The sequence below is a fragment of the Hordeum vulgare genome, chromosome 1H, assembly GCF_904849725.1.
Source record: "Hordeum vulgare subsp. vulgare chromosome 1H, MorexV3_pseudomolecules_assembly, whole genome shotgun sequence".
Classification (NCBI taxonomy): Eukaryota; Viridiplantae; Streptophyta; class Magnoliopsida; order Poales; family Poaceae; genus Hordeum; species Hordeum vulgare.
Window position 1 is genome coordinate 482,099,824 of NC_058518.1, and position 17,346 is coordinate 482,117,169.

The 17,346-nt window shown below is 42.9% G+C and overlaps 2 protein-coding genes and 1 pseudogene across 2 annotated transcripts; all 3 read left to right on the top strand.

The window, feature by feature from the left end:
• The first annotated feature begins 190 nt into the window (after nucleotides 1-190).
• LOC123416737 lies at nucleotides 191-2,026 on the top strand (annotated as a pseudogene).
• Nucleotides 2,027-4,957: 2,931 nt separating this feature from the next.
• Nucleotides 4,958-5,941, top strand: LOC123416753 (root-specific lectin). The gene has a single exon (XM_045106815.1). The coding sequence runs from the start codon at nucleotides 5,008-5,010 to the stop codon at nucleotides 5,644-5,646; it is 639 nt and encodes a 212-aa protein (XP_044962750.1). The 5' UTR covers nucleotides 4,958-5,007; the 3' UTR covers nucleotides 5,647-5,941.
• A 9,676-nt stretch (nucleotides 5,942-15,617) lies between these two features.
• On the top strand, nucleotides 15,618-16,485 carry LOC123416769 (citrate-binding protein-like). The gene is made up of 2 exons (XM_045106816.1): nucleotides 15,618-15,960; nucleotides 16,067-16,485. Exons 1-2 carry the CDS (start codon nucleotides 15,670-15,672, stop codon nucleotides 16,448-16,450), a joined length of 675 nt encoding a protein of 224 aa, XP_044962751.1. The 5' UTR covers nucleotides 15,618-15,669; the 3' UTR covers nucleotides 16,451-16,485.
• The last annotated feature ends 861 nt before the right edge of the window (nucleotides 16,486-17,346 follow it).

Consider the following 17,346-nt stretch of genomic DNA (forward strand, 5'->3'; position numbering starts at 1 on the left):
TTTCTTGATTTGCAGGATAGAAGACCGGCTCCTCCTCCTCTCCTGAAGGTACGACGACCGACTTCTCCTCCTCTCCTGAGCAGTACTCTCTTGTTGTTCTTCAATACATATTTGTGTAAAATTGCTGCTGTCCATTGCATCTTTGCAATATGTGGTGATGTGTAATTTATTGTAGATGGCGAAGAAGATGAACAAAAGAAAAAGGATGGTTAGGGGAGCTGCTATTTGTGTCACACTAGTTGCAATAGCAGTTATTGTTCGAGATTTAGTAAGGAAGAGAAGGCCACGTGTTACATATGGCCCAATGCTTGAAAGAGATCGAAACAGATTTGATTATCTGAACCAATTTTTTTGGCAAAGTGATGTGTTGTGTGAAAATATGTTAAGTTTGAAAGAGCTCCATTCTTTCACTTGTGTGACATACTTAGGCATCGCAAGTTGCTAGAAGATAGCCCACATCTTAGCGTGGAGCAACAATTAGCGATGTTTTTGCATACAATTGGGCATAACCTTTGGAATAGGATTATTTCAGCCAACTTTTGTAGATCATATGGCACAACAAGCATATATTTTAGAAAGGCTCTTCATGCCATAGGCGAGCTTCGTAATGATTATATAAGGCCACCATCACTGGAGACCCCCACAAAAATTGCAAGAAATCATCGATTTGACCCATATTTTAAGGTAAATTCAGAAACTATTCGTTAGCTATCTAGGATATATGATATGCCATTTAATACTTTTTATTATATAGGATTATATTGGAGCTATCGATGGTACACATGTGCGAGCAGGTGTTACCAAAGATGTGGAGCATGCTTTTCGGGGTAGGAAGGCCTTCACCACTCAAAATGTGATGGCAGCAGTAGATTTTGATCTACGCTTCACATATGTGTTGGCTGGTTGGGAAGGGTCAGCACATGATGTTACTGTTTTAGCTGATGCATTAACGCGTGAGAGAGGCTTACAAGTACCGCCTGGTAAGAAGTTGCGTAAGAAAATTGTCCATTTGTTATTGCATTACAAGAACCATTGTCACCAATTACTATTTCATTTTTTTAGGAAAGTTCTACCTAGTTGATGCTCGTTATGGAGCAAAGCCTGGGTTCTTACCACCTTTTCGTGGTGTGCGGTACCATTTAAATGAGTGGGGCAACAAGCCAGTCCAAAATGAGATGGAGTTGTTCAACCTTAGGCATTCATCTCTACGGGTGACGGTAGAGAGGTCTTTTGGATCTCTCAAGAGGCGTTTCAAAATTTTAGATGATGCCAAGCATTTCTTCTCTTTCCCGGTGCAAGTTGACATTGTTATAGCTTGTTGTGTTCTTCATAATTAGGCTTAGCGAAGAAGATTTGGGGAAGGGTAGTCAGCTTGAAAAATTTAAGTGGAGCTCTATGGGGTGAAGATACTTGCACAATTAGGCTTAGTGAAGAACACTATGCAGGTCATTGCATGGTAAGCTTCTAATCCTATGGCACATATCATGCTATTTTCTGCCTACACTATGCTAATTAGTTGCACGTTTTTTGTAGACACACAAAGCTGATGCCCCTTTCCTAAATACCTCAATTGAACACTATCATGCCATGGAGACCATTTTTGGGACAACCGTGGCTACTGGGATAAATGCTAGGTCTGGGAACGATCAACTTTCTATTGATGCGGACGATGAAGACAATGGTGAGGTGAACACATCACCCAATGTTGGCGAGTCCAAACACCCCAAAGGACCACCAAAAAAGAAGGCGAAGGTAGTGAAAGTTCTTGAAGATCCACTTGTTACCACTCTCAACTATGGGTTCAAACTTGTGGTTGATGCTCTTGTGAAGTCCGGGGATGATGATGCTATACCTGATGAACTTTGGGATGAGCTAGGTCTGCAAGTTGGAAGCTTTTGATGAAGAACAACTAGCCTACTACTATGCTCATCTTGTTGACAATTCGAAGATCGCAAAAGCCTTCATGACACTTTCCCAAACCAGCAAATCTGTTTGGGTGAGTAGGTATGTGAAGAAAAACTTCTAAATTCGACATGGTTGTATGGTTCTCAAGTATGTGAACTTGACATGTATGGATGCGCTGTTATTTGGTTGCTTTTGGATATTTGGTATGTGAACAACATGTATGGCTAGTGCACTTTGCTTTGGATTGTATTGAACAAAGACATGTAATGGATGATTGCTTTTGGATGTGCCAAATTACTTGCTAGATGATGATATTATTGCTAAAAATTGTGTTCTTGTCAATACATATATTGTTATGTTGTTGTTTTTTCAAAATACAAACGAAATGCTGCCGAAATTTTGATTTTTGGTCATTCCATTCTTCCAAACCAAAACACTGGAACGGAACCGACCTGTTCTATTATTTTGCACAAACCGAACACAGGAACGGAACCGACCCGTTCCTCTGAAATGGAACCATTACATTTCATGACAGTTGGTTCCTCAAACCAAACACACCCTAAGTGAGGGTGAATCACTATTTAGCTTGGCATATTACAAAGACAAAGAAAATTGAGTGGGGCAGCTGCCCCCATTGCTTGTATGCTGGATTGGCCCCTCGGGTGACTGTTAATGGTTTTTTTTGAGTGGGTTTTGTGATTTCCTGTTGGTGGTATATGTTAGTTCGTTGCTATGAGAGCATCTTACATATATGCGTACATTCTTGGTCTTGCTCTCTTTTTCTATGGGTTTGCTAAAATTTAATCGACTGTGACTTAACCAAGTCTCGGTTTACTGTTGAGCTGTTTGATCTTTGATACAGGTTGATTATTTTTTTCTATTTCATATTTGATGCATGGCTCGTCAGATTGATCATAGTGTTCTCCATCAACTACACCTTTGAATTCCACAATACTCCTGCCATTCAACGGGTACTCCAGTAGAACATGTGGATGCTCCGCTTTAATACAATGTTCTTCTTCTTTGTGTGTGTGTGTGGGGGGGGGTTATATTTGACCTCTTTTATTAGCTACTACGTACATTCATTTCAGCGTCAGTTAATTCCAAACAGAGGGAGTAGTTTTTGTTATTGTTGTTGGATGTGCTAAAAGAACCGATAGCTAGCTTCTCATCGAAAAAAAAACAGGAACATCCGATGCGAGAGATGCCACTGCCATTTTCATTGTACTTGTACGTGCTCTCAATCGCATGGTGGATGCAAAGCACAACGTTCTCATCGACCAGATGGCATGGCCGTTCAGACCAACTTTAATGGGATGGTCCATTTCATCCGTCGCCGTTTGTTTAAATCCGTGCGGATAGAAAAAACGACCCAATGCGTTGACACAAACGGACGCGCGTTTATTTTTTATCCGTTTGTCGACCCATTTTTGGCCTAATTTTGAGCCTGATTTGAATTAACACGGACACAGAACGAACGCGAACGACGTGCGCTTTCTCCATTCCCTGGCCCGCTAGTCGTTGGTACATTGATCGTTCTTCATCCCTACCGACAACGCTGACAGCTAGCCCTCGCCTCGCCCCCAGCCCCGTCGTCGTCGCGACCCAGTTCCGACGCATCCTCCCGTACCTCCCCACCGCCTACCCACGCCGTCGGCCGCAACGCCGCCGGGCCACCGCAGCTTCCCCGACCCCAATCTGTCGTCGCCGGTCAACTTCGTCGTCAACGCCCGTAAGTTGTTCGATAGTTTGCCTCAAGATACAAATGGACTATGCCGGCGAGTTCTTTTTCGTGTGCGACTCCGACGATTCCTCATCCGACGATGAGGAGATGTTGCTTGGCCTGTTGGTCCATGACCACCTTAATAGGCAGCGGCCGTTGTTCCGGATAATTCAGTAGAACATCTGGATGATCGGCTTTGCTAATACAGTGTTCTTCTTTGGAGGGGTATATTTGACCTCTTTTATCATCTACTACGTACATTCATTTCAGCGTCGTTTAATTCCGAACGGAGTGATTATTCTTTTGTTGTTGTTGGATGTGCTAAAAGAACCTATAGCTAGCTTCTCATCGCAAAGAAAACACGATATCCGATGCGAGAGATGCCACTACCATTTCCATTGTACTTGTACGTGCTCTCAATCGCACAGTGGATGCAAAACACAACGTTCTCATCGATCAGATGGCATGGCCGTTCACAAGAAAAGATGAGGACAACGACGAGGTCGATCAACACTAACCATGCGCCAGTGCCACGATTTAGGACTTAAAAACCTTGGTTGGCTGGTTTCACAACAAGGAACCTAACCATCTGAGATACTCACAGTTCCGACATTGCGTACAGTTTTTTCTTTTCCTTTTGCGGGTGACATTGCGTAGCGTTGAATGGGCATGACTGGTTATGTGTTGAACGATTTAAGATGAATACGAACCCTCATTATTAAAAAAAACGAATTCAAATTCCTCAAAGAGAGATTTCTAAAAAAGCAAAAAAAAAAAAAACTCACCATTGGTTGGAAACAAAATGTATCCACTATGGGCTGCGACAAGTGTGCCGGGCCTAAGAAAAACAACGCACAACCGTTTTGAAAACAAAAGGCACTCACTCTTGTACGCGCACCTGTGTCCCACCCCACAGCTCGCAACCCTCCACGTGCTTCTTAATAAATAAACGCAAGATCTCCGGCCACTCGTGTGGTGATCGTGCCGCTGCCGCTCTCTCCCGCCGGCCGGTATATCTGCCACCGAACGTCGCAATAAGTCTACTCTAATACTAGCTCCCGCTCCATGCATGTCTCATGCAAGCACAAATTTAAACAGCCAGTAAGCATGCAGGAGTACAAATCACTGACAGTACCGTACTGCCGCATCCATCAAAAACGGATCTGGCATCACATTGCACGCATTAGCACTCTCCTCGATCAGCTTAATTTCGTTGACGATGAGTGAACACGTGTCTGCGCCCAGTCCATGACGAGCTGCCACATCGAACTGTGACTGTAACCGGAACCCCTATATAAAGCGGGGATCAGCGCCTGCTTGCTCCACACACACACACACACACACACGAGTGCACAACCAGCACCAAGAAAACAAGAAGGATGAAGATGATGAGCACCAGGGCCCTCGCGCTCGGCGCGGCCGCCGTCCTCGCCTTCGCGGCGGCGACGGCGCACGCCCAGAGGTGCGGCGAGCAGGGCAGCAACATGGAGTGCCCCAACAACCTCTGCTGCAGCCAGTACGGGTACTGCGGCATGGGCGGCGACTACTGCGGCAAGGGCTGCCAGAACGGCGCCTGCTACACCAGCAAGCGCTGCGGCACTCAGGCCGGCGGCAAGACATGCCCTAACAACCACTGCTGCAGCCAGTGGGGTTACTGCGGCTTCGGCGCCGAGTACTGCGGCGCCGGCTGCCAGGGCGGCCCCTGCCGCGCCGACATCAAGTGCGGCAGCCAGGCCGGCGGCAAGCTTTGCCCCAACAACCTCTGCTGCAGCCAGTGGGGTTACTGCGGCCTCGGCTCCGAGTTCTGCGGTGAGGGCTGCCAGGGCGGTGCTTGCAGCACCGACAAGCCGTGCGGCAAGGCCGCCGGCGGCAAAGTTTGCACCAACAACTACTGCTGCAGCAAGTGGGGATCCTGTGGCATCGGCCCGGGCTACTGCGGCGCAGGTTGCCAGAGCGGCGGCTGCGACGGTGTCTTCGCCGAGGCCATCGCCGCCAACTCCACTCTTGTCGCAGAATGATGATCTTGCTAATGGCAGTATTATTGCAACGACGAATAATCCGTGGCAGTTTCGTTGCCACGTACGGTCTCCCTTCACTTACTTTTAGCACTAGTCCTTAATAATTCTCCAGCCTTGCAATATGACGTGCAGGTTGCTACATGCATGGACATATTGCAGTGAGAAGTACTGTGTGGCAATATAGGGTGTACTATTGTTGCCACAAATTTAGTTCTTTCTTGTTACGTACGTACAGTTGTCAGGATGCATGCATCCCCGTTGTAATGTTGGAGTACTCCATGATTTCGTTGCAATATATATATTGCCATGAGTCTCATACTGTTGCTCCCTAGTCGATCAACCGTAGTCTTGCACGAAGACAAAGTTATATTTTGAAACTTGGACTACTGGTATCTCTACAAATGTCTATTTTTTATGTTTAGGTTGTATACTTGAAAACTATAAGTATACATATGAATTTATCTATGTTCCAATATTTACTTCTTTCGCTATGAAGAACTTATAACTTGACCCCTCACCACAACCAGTTTCATAAAAAATGACACTGAAAATGCACTCCCGTGTGAAGATTTTCCTAAATGAACATGTTGCAGAGAAATAACAGACTCAGAAATAACTATGGAACCGAATAGAATACCTTTCTAGCTAGTTAAGGAAGAACTGATTACATGTCATTAGTACAAAATAAGTATTAGCAACGGGCCATGGAAGTTGTTATGTCCCTACGTGGCAAAGCCGTCTGTAATAATCCAGCGATGACTGTTATTTCAGGTGTTGAGACGATTGGAAATTTGGAACCGCCTGTAATAATTGTTCGAGGCGGTTGTAAATTTGGAACCTCTTCTCTTGGAAGTACTTAGCATGTACGTACTCAGCTCCGCCCTCTTTCCTCGACCCATAGCCTTCATACTGCAAGATGTTACATCTCGCGCCACCAAGTCTCTCCTTCACTAGCATGTGGTCGTGGTGTAGCATGCGACCCCGTGTGGTTGTCATGGTGCGTCGCCGCGACTCGTGCCTCCACCTTGTCCCAAATGACCAAGGTTAGAGTATCTCGAACACATCCCCATTTTCAAACGACGCGGTGAGGGGCTACAGTGGGAAGCGGAGGGGTCGAGGGTGGGGAACCAAATTAGGAAGCCGATGAGTTAGAGGGCATGGGGAGAAACATATCGCACTCTTTCCACTCCTTCCACAACCTGAGCTTCATTTCCCTCTCTTCTCCTCTCGTGTTCTCCTCCCCTCTTCTCTCATTTTCCGCCCTTTTCTTTTCCTCTTGTTTTTCACTTTTCTCTCTTTCTCTCAATGTTCCTTCTTCAAAGAACCGTGAGAGGTGGGATTTTTTGACATTTGATTAAGGCTACATTGTGCATTTGCTTATTGGTGCTTTTTTATTTGAATAAATGTGTCCATCAAATCTTTGTGATTCTCATTGCGCAACATTGGATCCCAACAACATCCTCGTTGCCGACACTCACAAGGCTAAAGTAATAAATATATTAATTTTCTGTGCTACTAGTACGTGGGTACCTACATAACATGTACAAATTTCAACCATTCTGTTTGGTTTGTATGTAAGACTTTTGGGACCGTTATCCTAATTTCAGTAATCATCACTAAAGTGGACGGTTCCTATGCAATCTAAAAAAGCTTTGGTACAAAATAGTTATCTCGTAGTCAGTTTTATTCTTGGAGAAAATATACCCGATCAGAAGTTCTTAATCTCAGATATCAATACATGCTATACTCTAATCACAAGGTGACTCAAATAATGCATTACTCACTACAAACTCTGCTATATTCCGCACAAAGGGAGTTCAAAACTGGTACACTATATAGTAGTATTGGTATAAGGAGTGATTTAATCATTTATAGTTATCCAGTTTTAAATTATATCTTCAACTTCATGCATATGTACTATCAGGGAAAAAATGCCTATAGGGTTGATTGGTGACGGAACTTCTCGAAGCAAGTGCCTTAAGGATGAAGGCAGAGTGGTAAAATTATTATCTAGTATGATAGTTGGTAATTGGTAATTTTTTTAATTACTGGTAGTATTTTTAGAAATATTTGATGCTAAGTGATAGCATTTCATGGTAATAGATAGTTGGCAATGCTAATTTTGTACTGATGTGGCCATTTATTTGATGGTTCTTAAGGTAAACATACAAAAACCGATGTGGGTATTTATCTAACTTAGCGGAGACAGTAAAACAACAAAATTGTTTTTTATTAATAGTATTATGTACATTTAACTAATTTAGAGTTGTTGGCGTGTCAATTTTCACATTGCAGCGCAATAAATAAATAAATATATATATATATATGCTATTTCATTTTTAGGTACAACTTATTTTGAAACTGCTATTTATTTGCTTTTGTAGTTGTATGATCGTGCTCCCAAAATAGTTCTTACAACTTATGCAACAAAGATCGAGTTGGGGAATGGATTATGGTGCAATGTGGTCATGTTCACTTTCCACAACACCCTTTTATCACCTGCCTTTTCTGTTGCATGTGCTATCAATCATCTTCTAAATCATTGGGACTTCAAGGTGGCAGAACATTTTCATGGTGGCAACCTGAAGCAAGCCCCCCGTCACCGAGGGAAAAATAGATGTAACACTAAGGATGACCACCAAAGTTTCCGACCCAAGGCCCAAGAATCCAGTATTCTATGGACTCACAAGGACCATTATTATGGTAACTCCGCCGATGAACATGACGAAGGTGGTAGTTTTTGTGATGATGATGATGATGGAGGGCCTAGAGCTGCTGGAGCTACTAGTAGAGGTATCAGTGCTTCAGGTGTTACACTGGAGGCTTAGGATGTTGTGTTGTATATGTATGGCACTTGTCTGAGATGTTGTCATATGTTAAACTATTTTTTAATTTTGTTTTCTTTGCGTGTGATGCTGCCAATTTGAACAATAATGTTGTTTTATATAAATTTTAGTATGTATGATTTAGTTTCATGTTTCTGTGAGTTCTAGTACCATGGTTGCTTTCCTAATTGAGGAAATTTATGACAATGCTTTGAGCATTCGAGGCAGTTAGTGATAAGAAACCGCATGCGCTGCTTTGACAATTGGAGGCGATTCTTAACATAAACCGCCTGCAGTGGATTATCAGTGTAGGCGGTTCCCAAAAACACCTACGACGGGTAGAGTATCAATGACACGGGCTTTGATGTGGAATGAGGAACTGGGGTCCGCCCATGCACGAAAACCGCCTGCAATGCCCAATCTTATACTCGTGTGCCGTGTTTTGGCATCATGGCGAAGACGGCATACCCCGTCTTCACTTTATTTGCTAGCATTGTCCTCTTTGAAAAAAGCTACCCCACACTCAAAAAAAGAGAACGGCTACCCATTAGTGTCCATCTCTATCAATGTTAGGTTCCCTTTTTGGATCCATTCAATTATTTTCTCCCACTTTTTAGGGGAACTAGTAAGCATCACATTGAATTTGTGTGTGTGTGTGCGCGCGCGCGTGAAATTAAGGGCACCTCTACTTCCTAAATTACTCCTCTTAGCTGATGCCTGGAAATCCCTCAACTCAAAAAATATATTATATTGTTACTATTAGGAGTTAGACCACTATTGTCACTAGGATTTTTCATGAGAAGTAGTAAGTATCACATTGAATTAATGCCATTGCTCCCCGGGTCCAATTCCACGCTTTTGAGAGAGCACTGCAATAAGAAATAATTTGTAGCAGTTTCATTGCTATGTGCGGTTTCCCTTCACTTACTTTTAGTAGTTCTAGTGCTTAACAATTCTCTGGTTTGCAATGTGACATGCAAGTTACTGCAGCAACAAAATATTGACGTAATACATGCATGGAATAATTACAGTGAAAAATACTATGTGGCAATATAGGGTATACTATTGTTAACACAACACCTGCGCCAGTTCATCACATTGTGGATTGCCCTTCGCGGGATTCACCTTTGTGAGGCGATCAGGGATGAGATCAATTGGAAGCACATGGAGGATTAGACCTACTCCATGTCTTCAGCTTATAGGGTGCATTTCTTGACCCTATACGGAATCCTGTACGGAAAGCCTAGCCTGTACGGAAAGCCTAGCCGCCCCTGAGAGTTATTTTTTTGCCTGGCTCGCCATTCAAGATAGGATATGGAGCTCCGTCCGGTTGGCTCAAATTGCGGGCTCTGCCCGCTCTGTAGGAGAGCGCATGCGTCCATTGAACACCTCTTCTTCAAGTGTCGCTTCTCGGTCAGGGTCCAAGCAAGAGGCGAGGTTGTGGATAATTGACACGCAATGTTTGGGTGTAATTTTGCTGGGAGAGTAGTGGCCCATGCTTGGGGTGGCTCCCCTTCGCGCCCGTGTGTGTGTGTGTGTTGGGGGGGGGGGGGGCATGTAACATTGCTAAAAGCTTCTTCTAACTCCTTCTTAATTAATGAATGAGGCAATTTTTTTGCCTAATTTTTTTTTAAAAGTTCTGTTGTTAGGATGCAATGCATGCATCGCTGTTGTAATGTTGGAGTGCTTATTTTACTGCAATATACTACCATGAGTCTCACAATATTTCTCCCATCGCTGAGTGTAAAAGTCATGACTTGCATAACTATGGTTAGATATTTCATCAAATGTTTAGATATTTTATGTTTAGGATGAAAACCATAAGTATACACATGGATTAGTTTATAAAAAACATACTTTCTCAATATGTAATTCTTTCACTACTGATAAAACGTTTCAGGAAAGCCGACAGCAAAAACACACTCATTTTCCGAAATGAACAGCCCGGAAAGAAATAAGGAGCACGAAAATAAGTATGAAACCAATTAGAATACCTTTTTAGTTGGTTTAGAAAGAACTGACTGCACTACAGGTACTGGCATCATGACGGAACCCCAAAGGTGTTCAGTGTCTTTACACAGAGAGAGAGAGAGAGAGAGAGAGAGAGAGCGCCAAGTTCACAGTGGAGCTTCACAAATTGGCAAGTATGTATGCCGCACAAGCTTAGAGTCAGTAAACCAACTACCTGTCACTGTTAGAAACAAGACGAGGTAAGCCAACGACCTGTCGGAAACAAGATGAGATGATTTTGAAATAAGCAAGTGTAGCAGATCGTTAAATTTGCGCCGTCATTAATAAAGAAAAAGCGGAAAAACGAAGAGTAACAAAAAAGTGGCCAGGTTCAGGCTTGCTCTGATCACACCTAAAGAATCAGGTGGAAATATGACGACCCAAGTTGTCAAAGAGCGATTCATCATGACAAGGTCAGTTTTTTTGTGGGAGAGAGAGGTTAGAACTGTCGATCTCAGGATATAGCTATGAGACCTACGCACTAGCCAACTGCGCAACAACCCCACTTGTTGTTTTGCATCCGAAACAGCATTCATTGATTAGAAAAGGGACCATGCAAATCACGGGTAGCTCCTGTTTCCTGGATGTTTACACTGATATATACAGGTCATGGATTATTTTCCTTATATGATTCTAGTTTATTTATCTTTTATATACGGACGTATAAAGGCCGGGAGCCACATCAATCGAATAATTCTGCCGATCATGCACTTAGAAACACAAGGTGCAATTGTTTCTAAAAAAGAAAAAGGAAACAAGATGTAATTTTCTGAATCTATTGAGCATCCATGCGTCAACTAGTAGAACAATGAAACAACAGCAACTAATACGTGCCATCACTTCCGAGAATCATCAAGACAGAACTGAAGTATATATACTCAAGATATTTTACTTGCTCTGTCCAAGCGAAACTTCATGTCTCTCCACAAGCTTGGGACACAAGATTACTCATGAGCAAAATGAACAATTGTAACCAACAAGTCCAATGCAAAGGAGGCTTTCGCGCCTGGATTTCTCGTTCACCGCATATCGACCATCTTTTATACACAAGTAAATTCTCGGATTTATTCCAATCTAGCCCTTGGTGTTAGATTATTCCTTGGATCACAAGTTTTCTAGTCGAAGTCGGTCTGTAATACCTAGTCTAAGTCGGTTTGTACTATTATATATAGCCATGTACCTTGTACCAAATAATCAATAATCAATAGTTCTATTCATCTATCATGGTATCAGTTATCGATCCTAGGGTTTAGGATATGGCTCCACTCATCCCACCCCCGTCAATGCCGCCCGGCTACTTCGAGCGCCGAACCCAACCATGACCAGAAGCCTCCCGCGACCACACCACCATCACCACAAATTGTTCCCAACCCACCGTCGACTCCTTCTTCCCCATCCGCATCTTCTGCTATGCCAGACACCCCCGTTTCCATCCTACCAGCTCATGATGCTCCTACAGTCGCCCTTGTCAATGTTCATGACATGCGTACTCGTGCCAAATCAGGTTTTCGTCAGCCAAAAGGTCGCCTCAACCTGCATGCTACCACATCTCTCTCTTCCATCCCCAGAACTTACCAAACTGCTCTTCTTGATCCAAACTGGACTGCTGCCATGCAAGAAGAATATGATGCTTTAATTCAAAACAATACTTTGCAGTTAGTTCCTTGTCCTTCCAATACAAATATCGTTTCTCGCAAATGGGTCTTTCGCCAAAAATTCCACTCTGATGGGAGCCTCTCATGCTATAAAGCCCATTGGGTCTCTCGTGGTCACTCTCAACAAATATGGCATTGATTATGATGAAACATTCTCTCCTGTTGTCAAGCTCAACACTATTCATATTGTTCTTAGCATTGTTGTCTCCTCCGCATGGCCCATCCATCAACTAGATGTAAAAAATGCTTTCCTCCATGGTTCTCTTCAAGAGATCGTCTATTGTCAATAACCTCTCAGTTTTGAAAATCCTTCCTATCCAATCATGTATGTCTTCTTCAAAAATCTCTTTATGGTCTCAAACAAGCTCCATGAGCCTGGTTTCAATGTTTCTCTTCTTTCATACAAACAACGGGTTTCACTTCTTCACTTTCTGACACTTCTCTCTTTGTGTACCACCACAATTCCCAAACTGCCTACCTCCTTCTCTATGTAGATGATATCATTCTCACAACATCTTCTCAAACCTTTTTATATCACATTATTACCCTTCTTCGTTCTCAAATCTCTATGACTGATCTTGGTATCTTCATCACTTTATGGGCACTACTGTTCTTCATGATTCTTCTGGCCTTTTTCTTTACCAACGTCAGTATACTCTTGATCTTCTTAATCGTGCTGGTATGCTTGACTATTAGTCATCTCGCACTCCTGTCGATACCAGTTTCAAACTATCAGCTGAAGGTGAACCTTTCCATGATCCTACTCTGTATTGTAGTTTAACCGGGACTCTCCAATATCTCACTATCACCCGTCCTGAAATTTCCTTTGCTGTTCAACAAGAATGTCTATATGCATGATCCACAACTTTCGCATTATAATCATGTCAAACATGTTCTTAGGTATTTGAAAGGTACTCTTAATCATGGTCTTCACATCAATAAGTCCACTCCTCATTCTCTCATCGCATACTCTGATGCGGATTGGGCTGGTTGTCCAGACACTCGACGACCCACATCCGGATTTTGTGTTTTTCTCTGTAACAATTTGATTTCTTGGTCCTTGAAAAGACATGTTACGGTCTCCCGCTCGTCCGCTGAAGCTAAGTACCGTGCTATGGCACATGCTGTTGCTGATACTATTTGGCTTCGTGAGTTGCTCTCAGAACTGCATCGAACGATTGAGCAGGCTACTATTGTATATTGTGATAATATTTCAGCTGTTTACATGTGTGGGAATCCTGTTCAGTATCGATGAACCAAACACATTGAGATTGATATTCACTTTGTTCGTGAGAAGGTGACTCTTGGACAAGTTTGGGTGCTTCATGTTCCTACTACGGCTCAATTTGCTGACATCTTCACCAAAGGACTTGCTACTACGCCATTTTAGGGCATCTGTTTCACTCTCAACGTCGTCGAGCCTCTCGTTGATACTGCGGGGGGATGTTAGACTATTCCTTGGATCACAAGTTTCCTAGTCTAAGTTGGTTTGTAATACGTAGTCTAAGTCGGTTTGTACCATTATATATAGCCATGTACCCTGTATCAAATAACAATGAGCCATAGTTCTACTCATCTATCACTTGGTTCAACAATTCACAAATTATCCAAATCAACGATCTGTTTTATCAGTCACACCAATAATAGACAACAGTACATGTTTCCAAAATACTAGAAGCTTATGACATATCAATGTGAATCACGTTGGTGTGAAGTGGGAGGGGTCAATTCCACACCGAGATAGTCGTCCCGTGTCAGTTGTGGCGGTGTTGTCAGGTGGGAGGCTATCCGACCAATATGCTAGGACGGCCTGAAGTTGAGTACCGACGGATGCAACTATCAAAAGACCCATCTTCAAGATGTTGATTTGGAACACCAATCCATGTTCGAAGCGAACTCTTGTCCTGACTTCTATTAGTCGGGCTCAACAGCGACTAACTTGCGTCTTTACCTTGTTGAAGATTTTGTCTACTTGCTCCTGTTCTGGTCTTAATTGGTTGGTCTCGACAATTGGGATAAAAGGTCGTCTCCGTTCGGACGGGGCGACGAGGACGTCTGTCCCTTCCTTAGGCGTTGCCACGGAAAATTTCGACTTAGTCACAAGTGTTTGTTTCATATCTTGGAATGATTCGGTCGTGATTGTATCTGTTTTGTACTCTATTTATAATAAATAAATAGTTGTGTGCATCACAATGATACATAGGCCTTAGGTTCAACCTCTAGAAAAAAAATCTATGCACATGCTAATTATGTAGGCGTTCTATACGAATATCATGTTCACATCTAATATATCATTGGGTCATGAAAGGATAAATATGCTCTACCACAAACAAATAACATACACACACATTTAAGTCCATACATAAACAATACGCAGTCACTCACTCTGATAAGGCGAGAACAAACATGAGCCCTGCTTCCGTACACCCCTCCTAATAAAAATCTAGGAGTACAATGGGTAATATAGACATTTCACAAATTATACCTTTTTTTTTGAGAAAAAACTGCACAGCTTTATTACATCTCAATGTTCGAGGGAATACATAAATGTTGTGGAGGCTCCACCAGCCACACATGGCGTCCCAGATCAAAAGAAGATGCCCTGCCAAAAAAAAAAAGATCAAGAGAAGATGCCATCTTAGCCAATCTATCAGCCTCACCATTGCTCCTGCTACGCTGCTCATGGCTAAAAGTACAAGCCAAAAAATAAGAAATAAAGATCTAATCTCTCTAATAATCATGCAATGACCACCAAAGTTCTATCGGACCTGATCTCCTTGACGACTCTCAGACAGTCAGTTGCTACTTGAAGCTTTCCCAGGTGAAGATCATGCCCCAAAACCGAAGCCTCTCTACAAGCCAAAGCTTCTAAAATTTCAGGTTCCGTCAGCCCAAAAAAACAACAGCTGAAGATTTATTTATTTAAGCTTGCAGTTTCTCCAAAGTGAGGGTATGTTAGAAAACTCCCAAAAAACTATATAAACCGCAGAAAGCTTGATTAAGTTTGCCTTTTATTTTTTCAGGATAGCGTTGGCGATCAGATTCAATCGGGGATGTAACTCCAAGGCATTGGCGATCAGATTCAACCGGGGATGTAATTCCAAGGCTCGGAAACAAGCACACAACGGAGCACCCAACAAAGTGTAAGACCGTCACAACATAGAGAAAACAGCTCCTTCAAAATAGCAAAGCAGCAGAGCCATCAATCTTACCTTGTAGCCTTGTAGGAGTACATCATAGCGCATTAAAATGGACCTTATACGGTACACTAATTAATTAGTGATCACTTAGTCCGCCAAGTCCTCTCAGTGTAGGCATCAAGGATACTCCAAGAACTATATTTACTTGCACTAATTAATTAATGATCACTTAGTCCAACAAGTTCTCTCAGTGTAAGCATCAAGAGTATTATCTAACATTGCAGGAAAGCCAAGAACACTACATATATGCCGCAGAGAGCTCGTCTAGTTGCAGTTCATCACAAGCCATCTATCTACGTACACGTACGTGGAGAACAACGCGCGTATACACGCATGGCTCCTCGTGGTCTCTCTTGGATTAGTGTGTCTCTGCTCATCTTCATGGCGTCGTCGTCATTCATTGCGGCGAGGAGTGCTCGGGCACCCAAAACCGCTGACCCGACGAACGGGTTCACGGCGGTGAGCCTCGACGAGAGCAACTTCGCGCTGCAGCGGCCGTTCGACGAGGCAAGCGGCGCCCGGTACAGTTTCGACGGCACCGTGCGGAAGCTGTGGGTGCTCTCCTCTGACAAACCCCATGCCCGCCAGAGCCATACCAGCCCAAGAACTGAGATCAGGATGGAAGTATGTCTATTATTACTACTACTACTACTACTCGTTATGTATTTTGGGTACGATCGGTGGATCTTATTGACGAAATGTTTTTGCTGTTCCCTTCTTCTACCTGCAGGGATACGACTACAGCTCCGGCGTGTGGCAGTTTGAGGGCCATGGCTACGTTCCCTCGGGCACGAACGGGGTGTCCATCATGCAGGTGTTCGGCGCCGGCGAGACGGCCACCACCCTCATGCTGCACGTCTACGACGGCGCGCTGCGGTACTACGACCGGCAGCTCGTCGAGGACGACGTCTATGACAGGTGGTTCCGGCTTAACGTGGTCCACGACGTCAGGGCGTCGACGCTGACCGTGTACATCGACGGCAAGCAGAAGCTGCACGTCCATGGACGTGGCGGGGACTCGCATTACTTCAAGTTTGGTGTGTATGCGCAGAACCATGCCTCCAGACGCATGGAGTCTCGCTGGAAGGGGGTTAGAATCCTCAAGAAAGACTGACATATCGATTCACTTTTTATGGCCAAGATTACATATTTTTCTTGTATGGTATATATATGTTTGTTCTCGCGTTATCAGAGTGACTGCGTATTGTTTATGTATGAACTTATATAATTTGTACTAGTACATATGAGGCTGGGAATATATATAAATATATTATATGTTTATGTGTTTTTAGAAAAGAAGGAACTGAGCCGTCGTCCTATGCATCGATGGATGCATGCAACTATATTATTAAATAAGTTTAAGAATGAAGTCATAGATCCACAGTAAGCTCATAAAATGAGCATAAAAGCAAGCGTGAAAAGAAAAATACACTTTGGTTCCTGGTTGTATATGCACCTTATGTGGAGATTTTTTTTAATAATTAAATAAAACGTTAAAATAGTTTAAAAATATTTTTGATTAAAGTTGACTTTGTTTTGCACCAGTATAAAAAAGTTCACGAAAAAAATTGACATTGACTTCTGGGCAAAAAAATAAAATTTATTTGCTATTATAAGTCACTATTCACACTATTTTGACCAAAAAATAGTCTTTTTTAAAAAGAAGTCAACATTTAAATTTTTTTGTGGAATTTTTCTTACAAGTACAATAGAAGGTCAAATTTTTTTAGAATTTTTTACTTTTTGTTAAATTACTATATTTTTTTGCATATAGGATGTATATACACCTAAGAACCAAATGTTCCCGTTCGCGCGAAAATAGATAAAACCAAGAGTAGTCTACAATGCCTATACACCTAGCCTATTATTAGCTCGTCATCCAAATCGGACGAAGATAGCCCATGCTACCGTCTCCCACCGGTTACATCCAATAGTCATGAGCTTTCTGAAGTCCGCATGAGTGAATAATGACCACATACAGATCAAAGGCGTGACTTTGTAGATAACCTG